Here is a 21,154-nt window from a genome sequence, read left to right as displayed (position 1 = left end):
ATCGTTCCTCCTCAGGAACCCCCGAAGAGCCCCCCCTACTGAAAGTACAAAACTGGGGGTGAAAACCATATGCCCCAAAAAACGGGGACTTACCAGTGGACTCGCTCCGCCTATTATTAAGAGCAAACTCTGCCAGAGGTAAGAAAGAAGCCCAGTCCTCCTGGTTCTCTGACACAAAACACCGGAGATATGTCTCCAAGCTCTGGTTCATACGTTCCGTCTGACCATTGGTCTGAGGATGAAAAGCCGATGAGAACGACAAATGCATACCCCGCCGTGCACAAAACGCCTTCCAGAACTTGGACACAAACTGAGACCCCCGATCAGACACCACCTCGGAGGGTACCCCGTGAAGCCTCACAATCTCCCCAATGAACACCTGCGCAAGAGTTTTAGCATTAGGGAGAGCCGGAAGAGCGATAAAATGTGCCATCTTGCTGAACCTGTCCACTACAACGAGTATGACCGTTTTACCCGAAGACGGAGGGAGGTCCGTAATAAAGTCCATAGACAGATGAGTCCAAGGACGCTCCGGGATCTTCAAAGGTAAGAGGGCCCCAGACGGACGGGTATGTGAGGTCTTAGAGCGCGCACAAACCCCACAGGACGCGACAAAAGTTACCACCTCCTTATGTAAGTTAGGCCACCAAAACCGACGCGAGAGGAGATCCACAGTTGCTCTACTTCCCGGGTGTCCTGCAAAAACTGAGTTATGGTGTGCCTCGATCACCTTTTGTCGCAACTGATCTGGAACAAACAGTCTCCCCGGAGGTCCAACAGGGGCGTCCCCCTGAGCCTCCAATACCTCCTCCTCCAGCTCAGAGCATACTGCCGAAACCACCACCCCCTCCTGAAGGATAGGAATCGGGTCGTCCGTATTCCCGGCCCCAGGGAAACTACGAGATAAGGCATCCGCCTTTACATTTTTTGACCCAGGACGATATGTAACGACAAAATTAAACCTGGTAAAAAACAATGACCACCTAGCTTGTCTGGGATTCAGACGTTTCGCGGACTCCAGATATAGCAGGTTCTTGTGATCGGTGATGACGGTGACCGGATGGACTGCCCCCTCCAAAAAATGGCGCCACTCCTCAAAAGCTAACTTAATGGCCAAGAGTTCCCTATTGCCGACATCGTAATTCCTCTCAGCGGACGACAATTTTTTAGAGAAAAAGGCGCACGGATGCCACTTACCAGGGGACGAACCTTGTGACAATACTGCTCCCACCCCTACCTCGGAAGCGTCTACCTCTACAATGAATGGCTGTGACGCATCCGGTTGAATGAGTATGGGTGCCGAGGCAAAACATTTTTTCAAGGAGGAGAATGCTTGACAAGCCTTGTCAGACCACCTAGAAAAATCCGTCCCCTTTTTAGTCATGTCTGTGAGAGGCTTAACCATGGACGAGAAATTACGAATGAACTTCCGGTAATAATTAGCAAACCCCAGGAAACGTTGTAGTGCCTTAAGATTCTCTGGCCGATCCCACTCAAAAACTGCCCGCACTTTCCCAGGGTCCATACGAAAACCGGACGCTGAAACCAGGAAGCCTAAAAACTGGAGTTCCTGTACGGCGAACACACACTTTTCCCATTTGGCATACAGTTTATTATCCCGCAAGATCTGTAACACCTGCCTAACGTGCTCCTGATGAGACACCAGATCCGGCGAGTAAATTAAGATATCATTCAGATATATGACAACAAACTGTCCCACCAGGCGGCGAAAAATGTCATTAACAAAGTGTTGGAACACCGCCGGGGCATTAGTCAGACCGAATGGCATGACAAGGTTCTCATAATGCCCCTCCGGAGTGTTAAACGCCGTCTTCCACTCATCCCCCTCCTTCATCCTAATCAGATTGTACGCCCCCCTGAGATCCAACTTAGAGAACCATTTGGCGCCCACGATCTGATTAAAGAGATCGGGAATAAGTGGGAGCGGATACGGATCTCGGACCGTAATCCGATTAAGTTCACGGAAATCCAGGCAAGGGCGTAGGCCTCCATCTTTCTTCTTAACAAAGAAGAACCCTGCAGCCACCGGTGAAGATGAAGGTCTAATATGCCCCTTAGCCAGACTTTCTGAAATATAATCCTTCATGGCCTGCCTCTCAGGACCAGAAAGGTTATACAACCTAGCTTTAGGTAACTTGGCCTCAGGGAGCAGTTTTACAGAACAGTCATACTCGCGATGAGGAGGTAGTTCCAGACACCCTTTCTCCGAGAATACATCCTCAAAGTCCGCCAGAAATGGAGGTAAGACCCAAGGAGTAACCGCACCGATGACCGTGTTCATGCAGTTTTTATTACAGAATTTACTCCATTGGCTTATCTCTCTGGTTTGCCAATTAATAACCGGGTTATGCTTAGTTAACCAAGGAAGGCCCAACACTATAGGAGTGGGAAGACCCTCCAACACGTAGCAAGACAACAGTTCTTTATGTATCGCCCCCACTTGAAGTTTTACGTCATGCACAGCTTGCAAAAAACTTCCCTGACCGAGAGGCCTGGCATCGATCGAGAATATGGGGATGGGTTTAGCCAACTCACTCAATCGCATACCTTGAACCCGGGCAAACCGAGCATCAACCAGATTAGCCCCGGCCCCACTATCCAGAAGAACAGATATCCTCTCAGTTCTCGTACCCACCACCACCTCCGCCGGTACGAGAAACTAAGACGAACCTAGGGACGAAATACCTACTCCCAGATTGCCGTCCACCACACAACCTGGGATCAACAGTTTTCCGACGACTCTTCACTCTGCAAGGGACGGGATGGACACCCCCCAATAAAATGTCCCTTTCTCCCGCAGAAGAAACACCTTCCTGTCTTATGGCGCACCACCGGTCCCCTCCCCCGAAATGATGTCCCTCCTAATTGCATAGGCTCCTCTGGACTGACCAGGGGAACCACCATATGAGGGGACCTTGTAGGAGGTGGAGTCATCACAGGGGGTAGAGTTATCCCGCACCTCTCACGAAGCCGTCTGTCAACGCGAATAGCAAGGGCCATAGCGGCTTCCAGTGACGCGGGAGAGTCATACTGTGCCAACACATCCTGTAATTTGTCGGATAAACCTTGACAAAACTGGCTCCTAAGAGCCGGGTCATTCCACTGGGTGTCCGTGGCCCACCTACGGAACTCCGAACAGAATTCCTCCGCCGGACGATCTCCCTGCTGGATCCTACGTAACTTAGACTCAGCAAGGGAGATCCGATCTGGGTCATCATATACGAGTCCCAGAACAGCGAAAAACCTATCCACTGACTGGAGAGCCGGGGAGCCCGGGGGAAGAGAGAACGCCCAAGATTGTGGGTCCCCTTGTAGGAGCGAGATGACAATTCCCACCCTTTGTTCTTCACTCCCCGATGACCGAGGCCGCAGCCGAAAGTACAACTTGCATGCCTCCCGGAAAACAAAAAACTTGTCCCGCCCCCCAGTGAACCTGTCAGGGAGAGCTCCTTTAGGTTCTGGTCCGGCTTGCTCCTGAGGATACAAAACCTTGGACCTAACGTCCGCCAGCTCCATGGACAAACTCTGCAACTGCCGAGCTAGACCGGCTACTGGATCCATGGTAGCTGGAGAAAAACTAAGTGGTCGGTGAAAATGTCACGCTGTCTCTGTATACTGGAGGTAGGGGGCCTAAGCTGACCCTAAGCTGGGGCCCTGACTAATCCCTCAACCTGGAGGTACTGTTAAAGGTACAGAGGTCCAGGCCGCCAGCGTAACCCCTACCTCCTGAGGATCCCTGCATCTAAGTAATCTAGTCCTGAGAAGGACCCCGATCACAACAAAAGGGGACAAGTAATAATATGCCCACACACAGTACTTAGACGAACGAGACAGTACAAGGGAAAAACCAAAACCACCTTGCATACAAAAACTACACAACAACAGAGGGAACACCAACGGGAAAGAAGATAAATAATAAAGCGAGGAAGGGAAAAAACTCTCCGAATACACTTATCTCTGAAACTCCAAATACCACGATCCGCTCTGTTAGTCTGCATGAAATGCTTTCACCGACACTTCCCTAACAGACCAGCAGGCATTTGAAGGAGTCTCACTACAGCAGCATTGATTGCAGCTGGGCGAGGCTGGACCTCATCTAGCACAGAGAGAGAGAGAATTAACTCCCTCACTGCCGAAAAACACAAAGCACCAAAAAGTCAGCTGCGAGAAGTCAGGCTGTGTAATCGTGACGATCTTCGTGGCGACACACCCGTGACAGGTGTCGGGTCCTGATCCACACTCCATCCTTACCTGAGAGTGAGATATCACACCTGTGGGTGAGGTGCAATACGTCTGTAGCAACCGAGCCCTCAGGGTGCTACAGTTCCATTTATCTTCAGCCTAGGTGACGTATTGTGATACAGGGCCGTGATTTTGGCTATAAAAGGGTCCCCTAGACCCCTACCCCAAGCTTTTTAAGAGAATCATATATGGCGTGCCAGGAGACTCTATGGAATGCTTTCTCAGCATCCAACGAGAGTATCTACTTACAAATTTTTAACTGCATCTAGCCCAGGAAATACTTTGTGCCTAGTAGCAGTGTCTGCTAGTCAGCGGATTATCCCGGCTGTTAAGCAAGCTACACCACCTGTAGTTTGGACACTTAATTTTTTCAAAGGAAATGCTTCGGGACCACGGGATACTCAGTGAAGAGCATCAGGAGGCACCCCAAGGCATAGGGGCTGGGACTGGCAGTAGGATGCCTTGCGGTGGACAGCCGAGCTCGATCCTTATAAAAGCTTTTTAACTGCAGCAGCTTTAGTGGACGCTACTGGAGCTGGAATTACGCGGCTGCTGGCATGAGACTTGCCCTCCAATAGATCCTTGTAAATAGATTTAAAGTGTATTCATTCAAATTAGAGAGACAATTTAAATTAAAAAACTTAGAGCTGCCTCCACCACAGGGGGGCTCGCTCGACCCACCAGCGGACAGGCACCAGTATTGGGAGAGGGGGGCTGGCCGTCAGGGTTCACCGCGGCTCTGGCACAAACCCGGCGACACGGAGGTGGCACGGGCAGGAGCGGACTGAACGTGTCGGCTTCTCACTTTTTGGATTTTAGAAGGGCATGACATGCCTATATCTGTGTCTCCCCCTCCTTTTACTCCTCCACCTCTTTTCTTTTCTCATGACTATATGTACTTGTCACTTTTCCATGTGTTAGTTGTGTCTTCTGAGCAGTTTGTCAGCTTTTGGACACCTTTGAAGGTGTTTTCTATGTGTTTCTATGTGTTTTTGTTTGCCTGCCATTGGTTTTAACGGTGTTCAAAGGTGTTCGACGAACAGTTCGACGAACAGTTCGGCGAACACAAGGGTGTTCGACGAACCGAACCGAACTCGAACACTACGGGGGTGGCTCAACACTACTACTGAGCAAAAAGAAGATAAAGGCTCACACGGTATTTCACAAAAGAAACATCATACCAACAGTAAAATATGGTGGTGGTAGTGTGATGGTCTGGGGCTGTTTTGCTGCTTCAGGACGTGGAAGACTTTCTGTGGTAAATGGAACCATGAATTTTGCTGTCTACAAAAAAATCCTGAAGGAGAATGCCCGCCATCTGTTCGTGACCTCAAACTGAAGTGCACTTGGGTTATGCAGCAGGACAATGATCCAAAACACTCCAGCAAGTCCACCTCTGAATGGCTTAAGAAAAATAAATTACTCCCTTTGGAGTGGCCTAGTCAAAGTCCTGACCTAATCCAATTGAGATGCTGTGTCATGATGAGCTTAAAAATGCAGTTCATGCTCAAAAACCCTCCAATGTGGCTGAATTTTGTAAAGATGAGTGGCCAAAATTGCTCCAGAGCGTTGTAAAAGACTCATTGCCAGTTATTGCAAACACTTAATTGCAGTTGTTGTTAAGGACCCAACCAGTTATTAGGTTTAGGGGGCAATCACTTTTCATACAGGGCCCCGTAGGTTTGGATTTTTCTTTTCCCTTAATAATAAAGACCTTCATTTAAAAACTTCATTTTGTGTTTACTTGTGTTATCTTTGTCTAATATTAAAATTTGTTTTGTGATCTGAAACAATTAAGTGTGACAAACATGCAAAAGAATAAGAAATCAGGAAGAGGGCAAACACTTTTCCACACCACTGTATGTGCTTCAAAATCAAGGTTCATCTAGGCCAAAGTGATGGTGTTAGGCAGGTGTGAAGGCCCTGATGTGACAGGTGGTCACTTTCAATGTTCGCAGTTTCCTTGCCTGAAGAATAGCTTACAGCTACAGAGCCGCCCGGTCCCAGTATGAACACACTGTGGTGAACGCTCGCAGCAAGTTCTGTGCCTAATTGTTCCCATGTGAATAAGGAGAAGTTTTCCCTGTTATTTCTTTGTGTGTATCCAGATGCAGTTGGCTTCTTGTAGCACTTGTGTATCTCCAATGAGTGAAACATTAGTATTAAAAAGGGCAAATATTATCTTCTCCACATTTATTGGGCAGTGGAAAGCTGTCTGCTGTTCTCTGCTAACACCTATTTTAGGCTGGGAAGAGGCTTCAATCACTACAGTATCCTATTTTTCTTTCTTTATATATTCTTCATTTTTGTAGGCTTTAGATTATACAGTGAAGGAAATAATTATTTGATCCCCTGCTGTTTTTGTAAGTTTGCCCACGGACAAAGACATGAACAGTCTATAATTTTAAGGGTAGGTGAATTTTAACATTGAGAGATAGAAAATAAAAAAAAAATCAAGAAAATCACATTGTATAAATTATATAAATTTATTTGCATTTTGCAGTGAGAATTAAGTATTTGATCCCTCTGGCAAACAACACTTAATACTTGGTGGCAAAACCCTTGTTGGCAAGCACAGCAGTCAGACGTTTTTTGTAGTTGATGATGAGGGTTGCGCACATGTCAGGAGGAATTTTGGTCCACTCCTCTTTGCAGATCATCTCTAAATCATTCAGATTTTGAGGCTGTCGCTTGGCAACTCGGAGCTTCAACTCCCTCCATAAGTTTTTTATGGGATTAAGGTCTGGAGACTGGCTAGGCCACTACATGACCTTACTGTGCTTCTTTTAGAGCCACTCCTTTGTTGCCTTGGCTGTATGTTTTGGGTCATTGTCTTGCTGGAAGACCCAGCCATGACTCATTTTTAATGTCCAGGCAGAGGGAAGGAGGTTGTCACTCAGGATTTTACGGTACATTGCTCTATTCATTCTCCCATTGATGTGGTGAAGTAGTCCTGTGCCCTTAGCAGAGAAACACCTCCAAAACATAATGTTTCCACCTCCATGATTGACAGTGGGGACGGTGTTCTTTGGGTCATAGGCAGCATTTCTCTTCCTCCAAACATGGCGAGTTGAGTTAATGCCAAAGAGATCAATTTTTGTCTCATCTGACCACAGCACCTTCTCCCAATAACTCATAGAATTATCCAAGTGTTCACTGGCAAACTTCAGATGGGACTGCACATGTGTCTTCTTGAGCTGGAGGACCTTGCGGGCAATGCAGGATTTTAAACCTTTAAGGCTTAATGTGTTACCAATGGTTTTCTTGATTACTGTGGTCCCAACTGCCTTGAGATCATTAACAAGTTCCCCTCATGTAGTTTTAGGCTGATCTTTCATCTTCGTCATGATCAAGGATACCCCACGAGGTGAGATTTTGCAATCGATGTCGATTAACAGTCATTTTGTATTTCTTCCCTTTTCTTACTATTGCACCTATGGTTTTGTAGCCCATTCTAGCTTTGTGCAGGTCTATGATCTTGTCCCTGACATCCTTAGAAAGCTCTTTGGTCTTGCCCATGTTGTAGAGGTTAGAGTCTGACTGATTAATTGAGTCTGTGGACAGGAGTCTTTTATACAGGTGACTATGTAAGACAGCTGTCTTTAATGCAGGTAAGGAGTTGATTAGGAGCGTCTAACTGGTCTGTAGGAGCCAGAGCTCATAATGGTTTGTAGGGGACCAAATACTTATTTCTCACTGCAAAATGCAAATAAATTTATCTAATTTATACAATGTGATTTTCTTGATTTTTTTGGGATATTCTATTTCTCAATGTTAAAACTAACCTACCCTTAAAATTATAGACTGTTCATGTCTTTGTCAGTGGGCAAACTTACAAAAACAGCAAGGGATCAAATAATTATGTCCTTCACTGTGTTTATTTTACTCATGTATTTATAAGGCTCCTTTCATTTAGGGGAGAGCAATTGCTTTTGAGGTTCATAGAACCCACAGATACAAAAAAAGTCTACATTCCAAGGAAGTAGTTTATTTTGTTTGAAATTACCAAATTTTCACAAAAATCTTGATTCTCATTGAATATGTTAGCTGCGTATCACATTATTGGTAATTTTGTAATTGCTAGGAAAATACATGTAACACTCTTGGGGTCCGATTTATCAAGACTGGCATTGCTCACGCCGGTCTTGATGAGATGTGCTGGAATCAGACGCTCCTGATTCATGGAGAGGCAGTTGAGTGGCAGGCACCTACAGTTGTGCTCAAAAGTTTACATACCCCAGCAGAATTTTTGCTTTTTTGGCCTTGTTTCAAAGAATATGAATGATAACAAAAAAACTTTTTCTCCACTCATGGTTATTGGTTGGGTGAAGCCATTTATTGTCAAACAATTGTGCTTTCTCTTTTTAAATCTTAATGACAACCAAAAAATCCAAATGTTCACATACCCCAGTTCTTAATACCATGCATTGCCCCCTCTAAGATTAATGACATCTTGAAGTCTTTTGTGGTAGTTGTGGATGAGGTTCTTTATTTTCTCAGACGGTAAAGCTGCCCATTCTTCTTGGCAAAAAGCCTCCAGTTCCTGTAAATTCCCGGGCTGTCTAGCATGAACTGCGCACTTGAGATCTTCCGTGAGTGGCTCAATGATATTGAGGTCAGGAGACTGAGATGGCCACTCCAGAACCTTCACTTTGTTCTGCTGTAGCCAATGACAGGTCGACTTGGCCTTGTGTTTTGGATCGTTGTCATGTTGGAACGTCCAAGTACGTCTCATGCGCAGCTTCCGGGCTGAAGAGTGCAAATTTACCTCCAGTATTTGCTGATAACGTGCTGCATTTATCTTTCCTTCAACTTTTACCAAGTTTCCTGTGCCTTTGTAGATGACATATCCCCAAAACATCAGCGATCCACCTCTGTGCTTTACTGTAGGAATGGTGTTCCTTTCATCATAGACCTTGTTGACTTCTTTCCAAATGTAACGTTTATGGTTGTGGCCAAATAGTTAAATTTTGGGTGTCATCACTCCAAATTACCTTGTTCCAGAAGTTTTGAGACTTGTCTCTGTGCTGTTTGGCGTATTGTAGGCGAGATACTTTGTGGCATTTGCGCAGTAATGGCTTTTTTATGTCGACTCGACCATGCAGCCCATTTTACTTCAAGTGCCTTCTTATTGTGCATCTTGAAACAGCCACACCACTAGTTTTCAGAGAGTCCTGAATTTCAGCTGATGTTATTTGTGGGTTTTTCTTTGAATTCCGAACAATTTTCCTGGCAGTTGGGCGGCAGAAATTTTTGTTGGTCTACCTGACCGTGGTTTGGTTTTCACAATGCCACTGATTTTGCATTTGTTACTCCCAGTTTGAACGCTGCTGACTGGCATTATCAATTCGTTGGATATCTTTTTCTATCCCTTTCCTGTGTTATACAGTTCAACTACCTTTTCCCATAGATCCATTGACAATTCTTTTGCTTTCCCCATGACTCACAATCCAGAAACGTCAGTGGCTGGATGAAAGATGCAAGAGTCTGTCTGGATTTCAGAAACTCACTCAGCTTTTATGAACATACACTGATTACAAGCGAACAGGTCACAGTTTACTTTTGTAGCCATTTAAACCCATCTGTGTCAAATTCGGTGCATGTTATCAGGACAAAATCACCAGGGTATGTGAAGTTTTGATCAGGGTCATTTGGATGTTTTTGGTTGTCATTAAGATTTAAAAAGAGAAAACACAGTAGTTTGACAATAAATGGCTTCAGCCAACCAATAACCATGAGTAGAGAAAAAGGTTTTTTGTTATTATTCATATTCTCTGAAACAAGGCCAAGAAAGCAAAACTTCTGCCGGGGTATGTAAACTTATGAGCAAAACTGTATGTGTGCAGCTCGACAATCCCACTGCAGCCCCTGCTGGAATAAGATTTATTGTGAAACAAACGCGACTAATTGTCGTGAATTTGACAAGAGGAGGTCGCCACGACCCCGTCCCACCCCAGTTCCGCTTATTTTGTCAAAGCTGTGAGAAAGAAAAACGCTAAGATTCGCAAAATTTCCCAGTTGCACCTAAATTTTGTGACTCTTCAAAGCTTTTACTTCAGAATTCTGGCATGGAAGCTTTGATGCATCGGATCCTAAGTTTTTGTAAAGAAAGAGAGAGATAAAGAGAAGTGAGAATTAATGCCTTTTTTGGCTTTTCGATATTTGCAAATAAAGTTTAAAAGTTTTCGAATTCTCAAGGAACTTCAGGAAATTCGACTCAAAGTCAATTTTCTTTGGATCAATCCACTCCACTCTTTTCCTTGTACATGAAGAACAATTCTGTACAATGCTATTTCCCCATACAAATGAATATATGATATAATGTATGTACTCTACATAGCAAGTATTATACAGTAGATGTAAGCCAGTGTCAGTAATATTTAAACATCATTGAACAACTCTACAGCATCGCAAACAGATTGTAATTAAAGGATATGAACACTTTTGTAGACTTTTTTAACTTAATCTATTTTTGTGCCAAAAATTAATTTTTGCAACTTGGTTTCATTAAAATGCTGCTCTATTTGCTTTTCCAGGCTCTTTGTTTCTCTACACATTGTCAACCTTTAAATGAGATAACTGAGAAATGATCAGTGAGCTGAGCTCATTCTAACTGGGTTTTAAACCCTTTTATCTCTAGATTTTTTAACTCTTTCTGTGACCACAAAGTTCAGTTCAGCTTTGATGTGGTCTGTGATCATAAATCAGCACAGAAAAAATTTAAAAAAAGACAGAAAAGTTAACAACTAACTCTCTCGTCAGAACGAGTCCACTAACGTATTCTCAGATAAGTCATTCTGCAACCAGCAATGGACAATGCAGAACAGAGGCTATAGATGGCAAACAGTGCAACACTTTTAATAAAACACATTTGCAAAAATTAGTTTTAGCCAAAATACAAAAAAGAAGGCATTTATATCCTTTAATACACTCCTCCATAATGGAATTGCCACTCAAGAAGGACAAGCAAAGAACAAGCTTTGTGTTTTGGTAAAAAACATTTTTGTAAATGTGTTTTATTAAAAATGCCGCCCTGTGTGCCTTCTATGGCTTCTGTTCTGCATTGTCCATTGCTGGCTGCGGAATGAGTTATCTGAGAAATCGTTAGTGGACTCTTTCTGATAAGAGAGTTGCTAACATTTCTGTCTTTTATGCCTCGTTTATGGAAATTAAGGATTACATTTTTAACGTACCTAGCTCTGATCCGTGGCATATGGCAAGTCGGATCATGTCTTTTGGGATGATTGTCTGATGAATCCAGATCATCGACCTGCCAGTTATCGCCACTTATCACTAACTGAGAGGGACAGAATTCTTGAACTGAGAAACCTTGGTTTCTCACTCATGCCAAGATGTCAGCATTGTCCAACGTTGCATGTACCAGTGGTTAGGAGAACTATGATGAACAGGAATGACAGCAGAGGTAGACAGAAGTGAACCTGAGAACGGACAGATAAGAAGAATGGCGCATAGTGAGGAATTCTGTACTACAAGTGAAATTGGACATCACATATCAAGCTTAAGAGTTTCTGCACATGACGTCTTTTTCAGGTGGGTGAACCTGCCAAGTTTTTCAAGACAAAGATGCTTCAGGAAATGCCAGCATTTGTTTTGCATTATTTTTAGTGTTTTGGGGCCATTTCCGGAGTGCATTTTTACAGTTTTTGACCTTGTGCATTTTTATTGAGCATTTTATGGATGTCTTTTTTTTATTGTGGTTTTCCGGTCTTTTTGTAAGTCAAGTCAATAATAACAATAAAGAAACTGCTTGGATTCTTCGGGAAAACATCTGCACCTCCACATGTTGGTAGATAAAGTCCAGTCAGTGTCAGATAAAAGAGAAACATGGGCAATAACCTCCAATAACTAAACACACTATGTCGTAGAGAAAAATTAAAAATCCTTAAATAGATCTCCAGAGAGGGGACACATCACCCTCACATTGAACATATGGGATTAATTGTGGCTGACAGAAACTACAGTAATTAAAACAGGGGAACAGTGGCTAAGTATAAAGGTAAAAAGTTCCCGGCGGCGCTCCCATGGGTAGAATGTAGGGATCCCCGAAAGGAGATTTAAAATGAATCACCATATCAAATCTCTTGATCTTAGATTAAAAAAGTGATTTTTATTTTCATAAAAAAAGATGTTGTGAACAAAGAATTATAATAAATACATCGCACAACGTGTTTCTGCTTGAAAAAAGCCTTTGTCAGGTGAGCTCATCATGGGGAGGTTTGGGTCACTGTCATTCATTCATTCTGGAAGCCATAGTTCGCTGTATAATGTTCTTTTCTCCCAATCAGATTACTTCCCTTCATAAAGATAAGAGCCATTCCTGCAACTTCAGGCTTAGTAATTCTCTTTCATTATTTATTTTTATTTTATGCAATTGTATATACCGTATTGTTTTGTTCCCATTTTGTATCATCTTTGTATATTTTTTTTCATAAACACTGCCTATCTTTCCAGATTTAATATATAAAATTTAATAGCTCTGTTCTTCTTCTCTGTAAACTGCACCCCAGAAGCCATACGCTACCTGTAACGGGTGTCCAATCGGCCTGTATAAACGATTGGTGGTGGCAGCTTGTAGTTTCCTTTTGTTATTGTGGAGTTTGGCAGTGACTGTACCGGGGTATATATATTCCATGCATTGGAATCGGAGGTGTATATGCCATATGATCACTGTGAGTTTCCCAATAATCGGCCTAGTACTGGAAGCAGCCGTGGCCTTGTCTATCACTCGTCAGTCAATTGCGTAATTGCCCTGATGATTGGAGGAGACAGCTTGGGGATCTACGTGACCCATCCTGTCTATTATTCTTGACAAACTGGTGGGAGCAGTGGGATCTGCGTGTCTCCCCCGGCTGTTATCCTTGACACATTAGATGGCTCTTTCTCAATATCCAAATGTGTATGTGTTACATTATATTATAGCATGTCATCATTAGATTGAATGATAATTGAGGTTATTGGCATGTACATGGATGGAGCATGTATGGATGATGCATCAAGACATTTAACATATATTAAAGTGTATATCCTTACCCTTCTTGGCCCAACACACCTAGAGATGGGTGGAGCAAGATGACCAGAATATAAAAACAAAACAAATTGATTTTGTGATACTCTGTTGGGAGTTACTTATATAAAATTGTATCTATAGTACTGCTTACCATTATTGGTACCCCTTCATTTTTTTCATAGACTGTACAATATCTTCTGAAATAAATGGAAATGTACCAAAGTTATATCCTCAGGATTTTTTAATTAGTGGTCCAAAGTAATACAACAATAAAACATTGTTTTTCAAGAATAAACAGCATGTGCAGCAATAAAGGCACCCCTAATTAATACTTGGTTGCAGACTCTTAGGCATTGCTGACAGCCTCCAAACATTCTTTGTAGCCATCTATAAGCTTCTTGCACTTCTTAGCTGGAATTTTCTCCCACTCTTCCTTTGCAGTTTGTTCGAGCTTTTGAATGTTTGCAGGGTTCTTTTTCCCAATGGCAGATTTCAGCTCACCCCAAAAATTTTCAATGGGATTGAGGTCAGGACTCATTTCTGCCCATTTTAAAACAGTCGATTTTTTCTTTTTCAACCATTGTTGTGTATTTTTGGATGTGTGCTTTGGGTCATTTTCTTGCTGGAGGACCCATGATCTTCAACTGAAACCAAGTTTTCTTACACTGCCTAGGACATTTTGCTCTAAAATCTCTTGATAATTCTCTGATTTCATGATTTCTGTGATATGGTCAAGGCCTCCAGTACCAGACACTACAAAGCAACTCCACAGCCTTATGGATACTCCACCATGCTTAACTGCTGGTAAAGTGTTCTTTTCCTTATAAGCTTCATTGCGTTGTTTGTAAACAAACTGTTGCTTTCCATTGCCAAAAAACTGAAATTTTGTTTCATATGTCCACAGAACATTTTCCCAGAAGGATTGTGGTTTGTCAAAGTACTGTTGGCAAAGAACAGTCCTTTTTATGTTTTTTTCTTCAGCAATGGTTTCTTCCTTGGCCTTCACCCATAAAGCTCTGCTTGGTTTAGTGTGCGGTATATGGTACTTGTTGAAACCATGAATCCAGACTGTTCCAGTTTGGCCTTCAGGTCTTTGGATGTTTGACATAGTGTTTTTCCACCATTTGCACCAACCTTCGTAGACATCTCTTATCAATTTTCCTCTTTCCCCCATGTCCAGGGAAGTTCTTGACATTTCCATGCTTGGCAACCTTCTTAATAACATTGTGCACTGTTGAAACTGAGATACCAAGGTCTTTAGAGATGGCCTTATACCCTTTGGAAGTCTTGTGTTTGCTAACAGTAGCAGTTCTGATGTCCTCAGAAAGCTCCTTTGTCTTCACCATTGTGACAAAGGAACAGGGCTTACCATGGGGCTTTTTAAAACACTGAAGTCATCATTCATTGGCTAATTCAAGTCACATGGGCACCAACAATTAATCTCTTTTGTGATTTACCATAGGCGAGTCAAAATGTGTTTCCATACTAAATTAATGTAAAGGGTGCCAATACCAGTGACACAGCAAGCTTTAGGTTTTTCTAGTTTTCCCTCCCATTGTTTTCTGTTTTAAATTATTGTTTATCATTTGCTCTTTTTTATTTAACACGAGTGATCTATACCAAAAACTGTTTCACTTGATTCATTTTTTCAGGAGATATTCCACATTATGTATTTAAATTTCATGGGTTCCAATAACGATGAGCAGGACTGTAAGTGTGTCCACCTAGTGGTCATGATGTAAGTTGCTGCCTAAATTAGCTTTCTTAGAAGTAGGAATGTTTAACCAAATGCAGAAAAAGGTTAAGGTGAACACATCTGTATCTCCACTTACACTAGGTTTGACGTATTTCATTTTGGCAAAAGAAGACTTCAATTTCAAAAGTTAAAAAATGTTGTCAAATGTAATTTTTTGTTTTATTTATTTATTTTTAATGGTATCTGTCATTTTAGATCAAACCCTACCCAAAACGCATATATGGGCAGGTTGTTGAAATATAAATCCATTGACACCTTTATATCTTCTATCTGTTGCTGCATTCCCTAGAAATTAGCATTTTAATTCATATGAAAATGAGACATTGAGTGCTGTGGGCATGACAGGGCACTTACCGAGCTTCTGCTTCTGAAAGTTGTTTCTTCTCCCATCACCATACCAGCCTCAATAGCTTGACTGACAGCTCACTGTGTGACTTCCTTGCCCGGTGCCTGACATGAACTATCAATCAAGCTAAAGAGGCTGGTGCTGGGTGGGCAAACAACCTGGGTAGGCAGTGGTACCTTATGTGCTCAGTCACACCCACAGCACTTAAAATCTTATTTGCATATGAATTAAAATGCTAATTTGTCAGGAAAGCAGCAACAGATAGAATACAGTATATAAAGGTGTATGTGAAATTACATTTCAAAGACCTGCATGTCCATATATGATGTTTTGGGGGGGGAAGGTTTATCTTACTGACAAATTGAATAATGAAAAATGTGCATTTTGTACTAAGCATATAATGTTTAGTGCTGGAGGGAATAGTTAGCAGGAGTCTGTATACTGACTATATATAAACATGTCTGATCAGTGTTCCGGTGTTCTTCATGTCTTCCAGGTTAATAGAGCTTCTTCCATATGTAAAAATAAACAGCTATTGGGGTATTGTCAGTAAGTGCCTGGCCTACAGTAAAGCCGCCGCGGATCCCTTCGTCTACTCGCTTCTCCGTCAGCAATATAAGAAGGTTCTGCTCAACATCATCAACAGGATACTGAAGAGAGAACTATATCCCTCATCCGGATACAACAGCTCGCTGGACACTGAAAATGACTACTGTTTGCACAGGGCCAGCTAAGGAGGACATCCTAGAAACCTACACTACTAACCCAACGCTCATTAAAGTGTCAGCTCTTCAACCTTTACTGGAAAAGTATCAAGATTTGTTTTATTTTAAACATGTGGCATCGGATTAAAGGACACTAGACATAAAATGCAAGTTGATCAAGTACCATCATAGTTGTGTAAATGCCTAAGTGTACAGAACAAACCATACAGCTCTTCTTCTGCCACCCATGACAACAATCCCTGTCTTGCGCCTATCCAGTGATTTTACAGGGTCAAGGTTGGGAAGACCCAAAATATGAGCAAAGCATACAAATACATACAAATAGATGAGGAACCATGCATAGATAGCTATGGAACTGTGAATTGCCAGAAAATTTTAAGTGTCGGACACAGAACCACGGGCCTTGAAAACTGAAAGGGGTTGACCAGGCTAAAGACAATCTTGATCGTAGGTTCGAATTCTGAGAAATAATAAAATGAGCCATGCACATTACTATGGATCCAGTATAGTCTGCTCTGTGGTCTGTGGCAGCACCAGAAGTGATGACATCACCATTCCCCAATGACACAAGTGCTGGGACATGTGATTGTCTGCAGCAGTCCTCCATGAAGGGAACAGTGATGTTATTCCTTCCAGTGCATACCACAGAGCAGCCTCCACTTGATCCATGCTGGTAACAACAGGTGAGTGAGTACGACAGATTTTAATATTTTTACAGAAAAAATCCGGTCTGGATTGTATTTAACCTGGACAATGACTTTAAGTCTTGTAACTTCAAGAACTGAAGTCAGCTATTAAAATGGAAACGTTCATTGGCACACTTTGTGCTTCCTAAATTTCTATTTTGCATGTGCGGTACAGCTATTTGCCCACTTCCTCATGGTTCAGTTCTTTCCTGGTTTTCTGAGGACATTTGCATTCTATATCTAGAAGTTCCAATCTTTCCAAAAGGGGGGCATTCAAGATATTAGTATGGTCTAATATTAATGCATATAATATTATTGAATGTGATAATGATGTTGATGGCAAAGATGTTGATGATGATAATGGCGCTTGTGGTCCTGTTCTGTTTCTGTTAAAAGCATTTTGCTATTTTTAGGTTCTTCTGTCCCCATACCTCAGGAGGAGGAGGCTGGGACAATTGAATATTGATGGATAATATAGCTCAATGACTTTCTGTACTAGTAGTCACTAGTCAAGTGATCAAAACTGACTTAGAAATCTTGCAATGGGAATGGAGAAACATCTTCATAAGAGATGAGAAAATCAATTCGCAGGACTAGTCCAGTGGCCCGGTCAGAATTCCATGGCTGCTAGACTGGATCCTTGGGAGCCACCTTCTACCTGCCGACATATATGACTCCTCTTTTGATTAGCTGGCTTGACGCAACATCATTGGTGCGATGTGACACACACACAACCTTATGCCAGGCCATCTAATCAAAAGTATGCATGTAGATAGGAGGCGGTTCCCAAGACTCCCATCCAGCGGCCATTAAATACTAACTTGGACGCTGGACCAGGGTCTTACAACTTTATTCGCTTAAGTCTAACCTTCATGGATCTTAAAGGAATTGGCCAATTTAGAAACTTCTCAAATTTATCATAAACATTTAGAATATCTAGATCTGGGTCCAAAGAAAGACTTGGGGTCTGAGCGTTGCATATTACATGGACAATTATATTGGTGTGCGTTAGGTTGTATTTGATAGGTTGAGGTTAAAGATCACACAGTAAAGTTATCAACATAATGGAAAAAGAATGTGGATCAATTCCCCATAGAGACCAGATTCAGATTTCATTTTTTAAGGGTCTTTTAGCAGAAGATGGTCCATGCTTCCTTTTCACTAGTGTTGATTAAAGGGTTTATCCAACTGCAATCTCTTCCATATCGAGAGGTAAGCAGAGTCAATGCCGACATGTCTGATAACTGCCATGATGTGTGTGCAATCGGCAAGTATGGGGAATCTGGATAGGACAGGTGCATAATATATGCCGATTGAGGACTTGTACCGGCAGTAGATGTGACATCACCGGCGATGGTCACCTCCCAATACAGAAGAGAGTGGAGCTGGATTAGCATCCTATAGTATGCTATATTAATGCTAACAAACCCAAAGGAGTTGTCTACACCTTTTTTTTATGTTGCGTTTACCATAGTACAAAAATAAAGCATAGCCACCATTGATCCTCCACTGTGCCTTCCTAGCAATGCCCGGTCTCTCCTTACATACAGCCTGTTCTGTTAAAACGGATATGGGACTGCTGCAGCTAATTATTTGTCATAATGTCGATGCCTCTCCCTACCAGAAGAAGATGCAAGGAGACCGGCAGGTTGGAGAGGAGTGGATCAGTAAGCAAGCTTGCTTATTTTCTTACCTGTAGATTATGCTGAGACCCTTTAAAGCAGGGGTGGAGCACCTCAGGCCTATGGGCTGTGGGCCATTAAGGGCCCTCGATGACCTTTTATTTGGCTCCCAGGCAGATTCCCGGGGACTGAAGTGCTTAGACCAGTAGCTGATGGCCGCCGTCCCATTAATTTCTTCTTGCTCTGTGAGAACGCGCACACAGTTTTCATTACTGAGCACTGAGACGCGTGCAATGTAAGTTTACGTCCTGACACCAGTGGCAGCATCAGGACGTAGTTTGTGGGTGGAGTTAGCATGCGATTTGTACAGTCCCTAAGGGATGGTATAAATGTCCAAATGGCCTTTGGGTGAAAAAAGGTTCCCCCCACCTGATTTAAAGCATAATAAAAATTGGTGGAAACCATTTTAAATAGACTTTCTAAAAATATATTATTCATTAATATGAAGCTTTGCTTAGAAAATGTTTTGGGTGCACATGAATTGTGGAGAGAGATGTCTAGTATGAAAATAAAAAGTACCTGTTTTGGGGGGTCCATATAATTTCCTGTAAAATAGTACATTATTGTATGTACTCCAGCTTGTAGCTCTCTGGATGTTGAGGAAATACTTCTCCTAATATGTCTGTTGGAGGTTGACATGATATACTTGCAAAAACTCTAGAAGTGCTGGTTGTAGAGCACTAATTTATAATAGCCTTTTTATATATAAATATATGTTCTATGATGTTTTCAGGCTACAGATATTTCGACACATATTCATCTCAGTTGTGAGACTAGGCTTCTATATGATAAGGATTAAGTGTAATTGATTGCCTTCTCATCTCTTAAATATTTCTACATGATTTATTTGCACTTTAGCAGGCAACTTTTACAATGTTAAGCAGGGATAACTCCACCCTAAGCTAACCATTTTATTTGACTTCCACCCTAAAGTCAGATGGGTTAAGTTGCAATTCGAAAAACGGTACATGGAAAAAATGGGGCAGCTTCTTGCAGAGAGTAGCCAAGTTTATTGTTAGTTTCACACAATGTTCTTAACACACTGTAATTGCATTCACACATCCGTGTACAAAATGTCTTCTATCATCACTTGGTAAAATATGCAGAGAAATGAAATATTCCTTCAAGAAACTTAATTGTCCCCTCTTAAAGAGCAATTTGGAAACTAGATCCATTACGTTGTATATAATCATAATTACATCATTATTATATGAGAATGTCCATGTACAGTCAGGCTACAGGCGAAATTTTATTTTTTTATTAAAATATTTTATAAGGAACTGATTGCAACTACAGTATGTTGTCAGTATTATGGAAATGGAACAGTTGTCCTCAAAAATGGATGTTATTCAAAATAGAAATTACATAGTATGGTACAAGACCACTCCTTCTCCAGCTCTCTTATGTCACAGACCACTCCTTCTCCAGCGCTCTTATGTAACACTCCACTCCTCCAGCGCTCTTATGTAACACTCCACTCCTCCAGCTCTCTTATGTAACACTTCACTCCTCCAGCTCTCTCATGTAACACTTCACTCCTCCAGCTCTCTCATGTAACACTCCACTCCTCCAGCGCTCTTATGTAACACTCCACTCCTCCAGCGCTCTTATGTAACACTTCACTCCTCCAGCTCTCTTATGTAACACTTCACTCCTCCAGCTCTCTCATGTAACACTCCACTCCTCCAGCTCTCTCATGTAACACTCCACTCCTCCAGCGCTCTTATGTAACACTCCACTCCTCCAGCGCTCTTATGTAACACTTCACTCCTCCAGCTCTCTCATGTAACACTCCACTCCTCCAGCGCTCTTATGTAACACTCCACTCCTCCAGCGCTCTTATGTAACACTCCACTCCTTCTCCAGCTCTCTTATGTAACACTCCACTCCTCCAGCTCTCTCATGTAACACTCCACTCCTCCAGCTCTCTTATGTAACACTCCACTCCTCCAGCTCTCTTATGTAACACTCCACACCTCCAGCGCTCTTATGTAACACTCCACTCCTCCAGCGCTCTAATGTAACACTCCACTCCTCCAGCTCTCTTATGTAACACTCCACTCCTCCAGCGCTCTTATGTAACACTCCACTCCTCCAGCTCTCTTATGTAACACTCCACTCCTCCAGCTCTCTCATGTAACACTCCACTCCTCCAGCGCTCTTATCTAACACTCCACTCCTCCAGCTCTCTTATGTAACACTCCACTCCTCCAGCGCTCTTATGTAACACTCCACTCCTCCAGCGCTCTTATGTAACACTCCACTCCTCCAGCTCTCTTATGTAACACTCCACTCCTCCGGCTCTCTTATGTAACACTCCACTCCTCCAGCGCTCTTATAAAACAGACCACTCCTTATGTAATAGACCATTCCTTGTCCACCTCTCTTATATAACACTCCACTTCTTCTCCACCTCTCTTATGTAACACTTTACTCCTCCAGCGCTATTATGTAACAGACAACTACTTCTCTAGCTCTCTTATGTAACAGAACACTCTTTCTCCACCTCTCTTATGTACCAAACCACTCCTTCTCTAGCTCTCTGATGCAACAGATCTTTGCATTCTCCAGCTATTTTATGAAACAGACCACACTTTCTCCACCTTTCTTATGTAACAGATCACTCCTTCTCCATCTCTCTTATGTAGCAGACCTCTGCATTCTCCAG

The 21,154-nt window shown here is 42.5% G+C and overlaps 1 protein-coding gene across 2 annotated transcripts in view; it reads left to right on the top strand.

The window, feature by feature from the left end:
• The window catches only part of GPR78 (G protein-coupled receptor 78), an 88,224-nt gene extending 67,460 nt beyond the window's left edge, over positions 1 to 20,764 (top strand). For both annotated transcript variants that reach the window (XM_073647689.1, XM_073647699.1), the window contains one exon: positions 15,890 to 20,764. In XM_073647689.1, coding sequence (XP_073503790.1) covers positions 15,890 to 16,127 — 238 coding nt within the window. In that variant the 3' untranslated portion in view covers positions 16,128 to 20,764. The remainder of the gene's footprint in view (positions 1 to 15,889) is intronic.
• The last annotated feature ends 390 nt before the right edge of the window (positions 20,765 to 21,154 follow it).

The sequence above is a fragment of the Phyllobates terribilis genome, unplaced genomic scaffold (assembly GCF_046119375.1).
Source record: "Phyllobates terribilis strain yellow unplaced genomic scaffold, ASM4611937v1 Scaffold_1__5_contigs__length_1240528914, whole genome shotgun sequence".
NCBI lineage: Eukaryota > Metazoa > Chordata > Amphibia > Anura > Dendrobatidae > Phyllobates > Phyllobates terribilis.
This window is presented reverse-complemented; position numbering and strand designations above follow the sequence as displayed.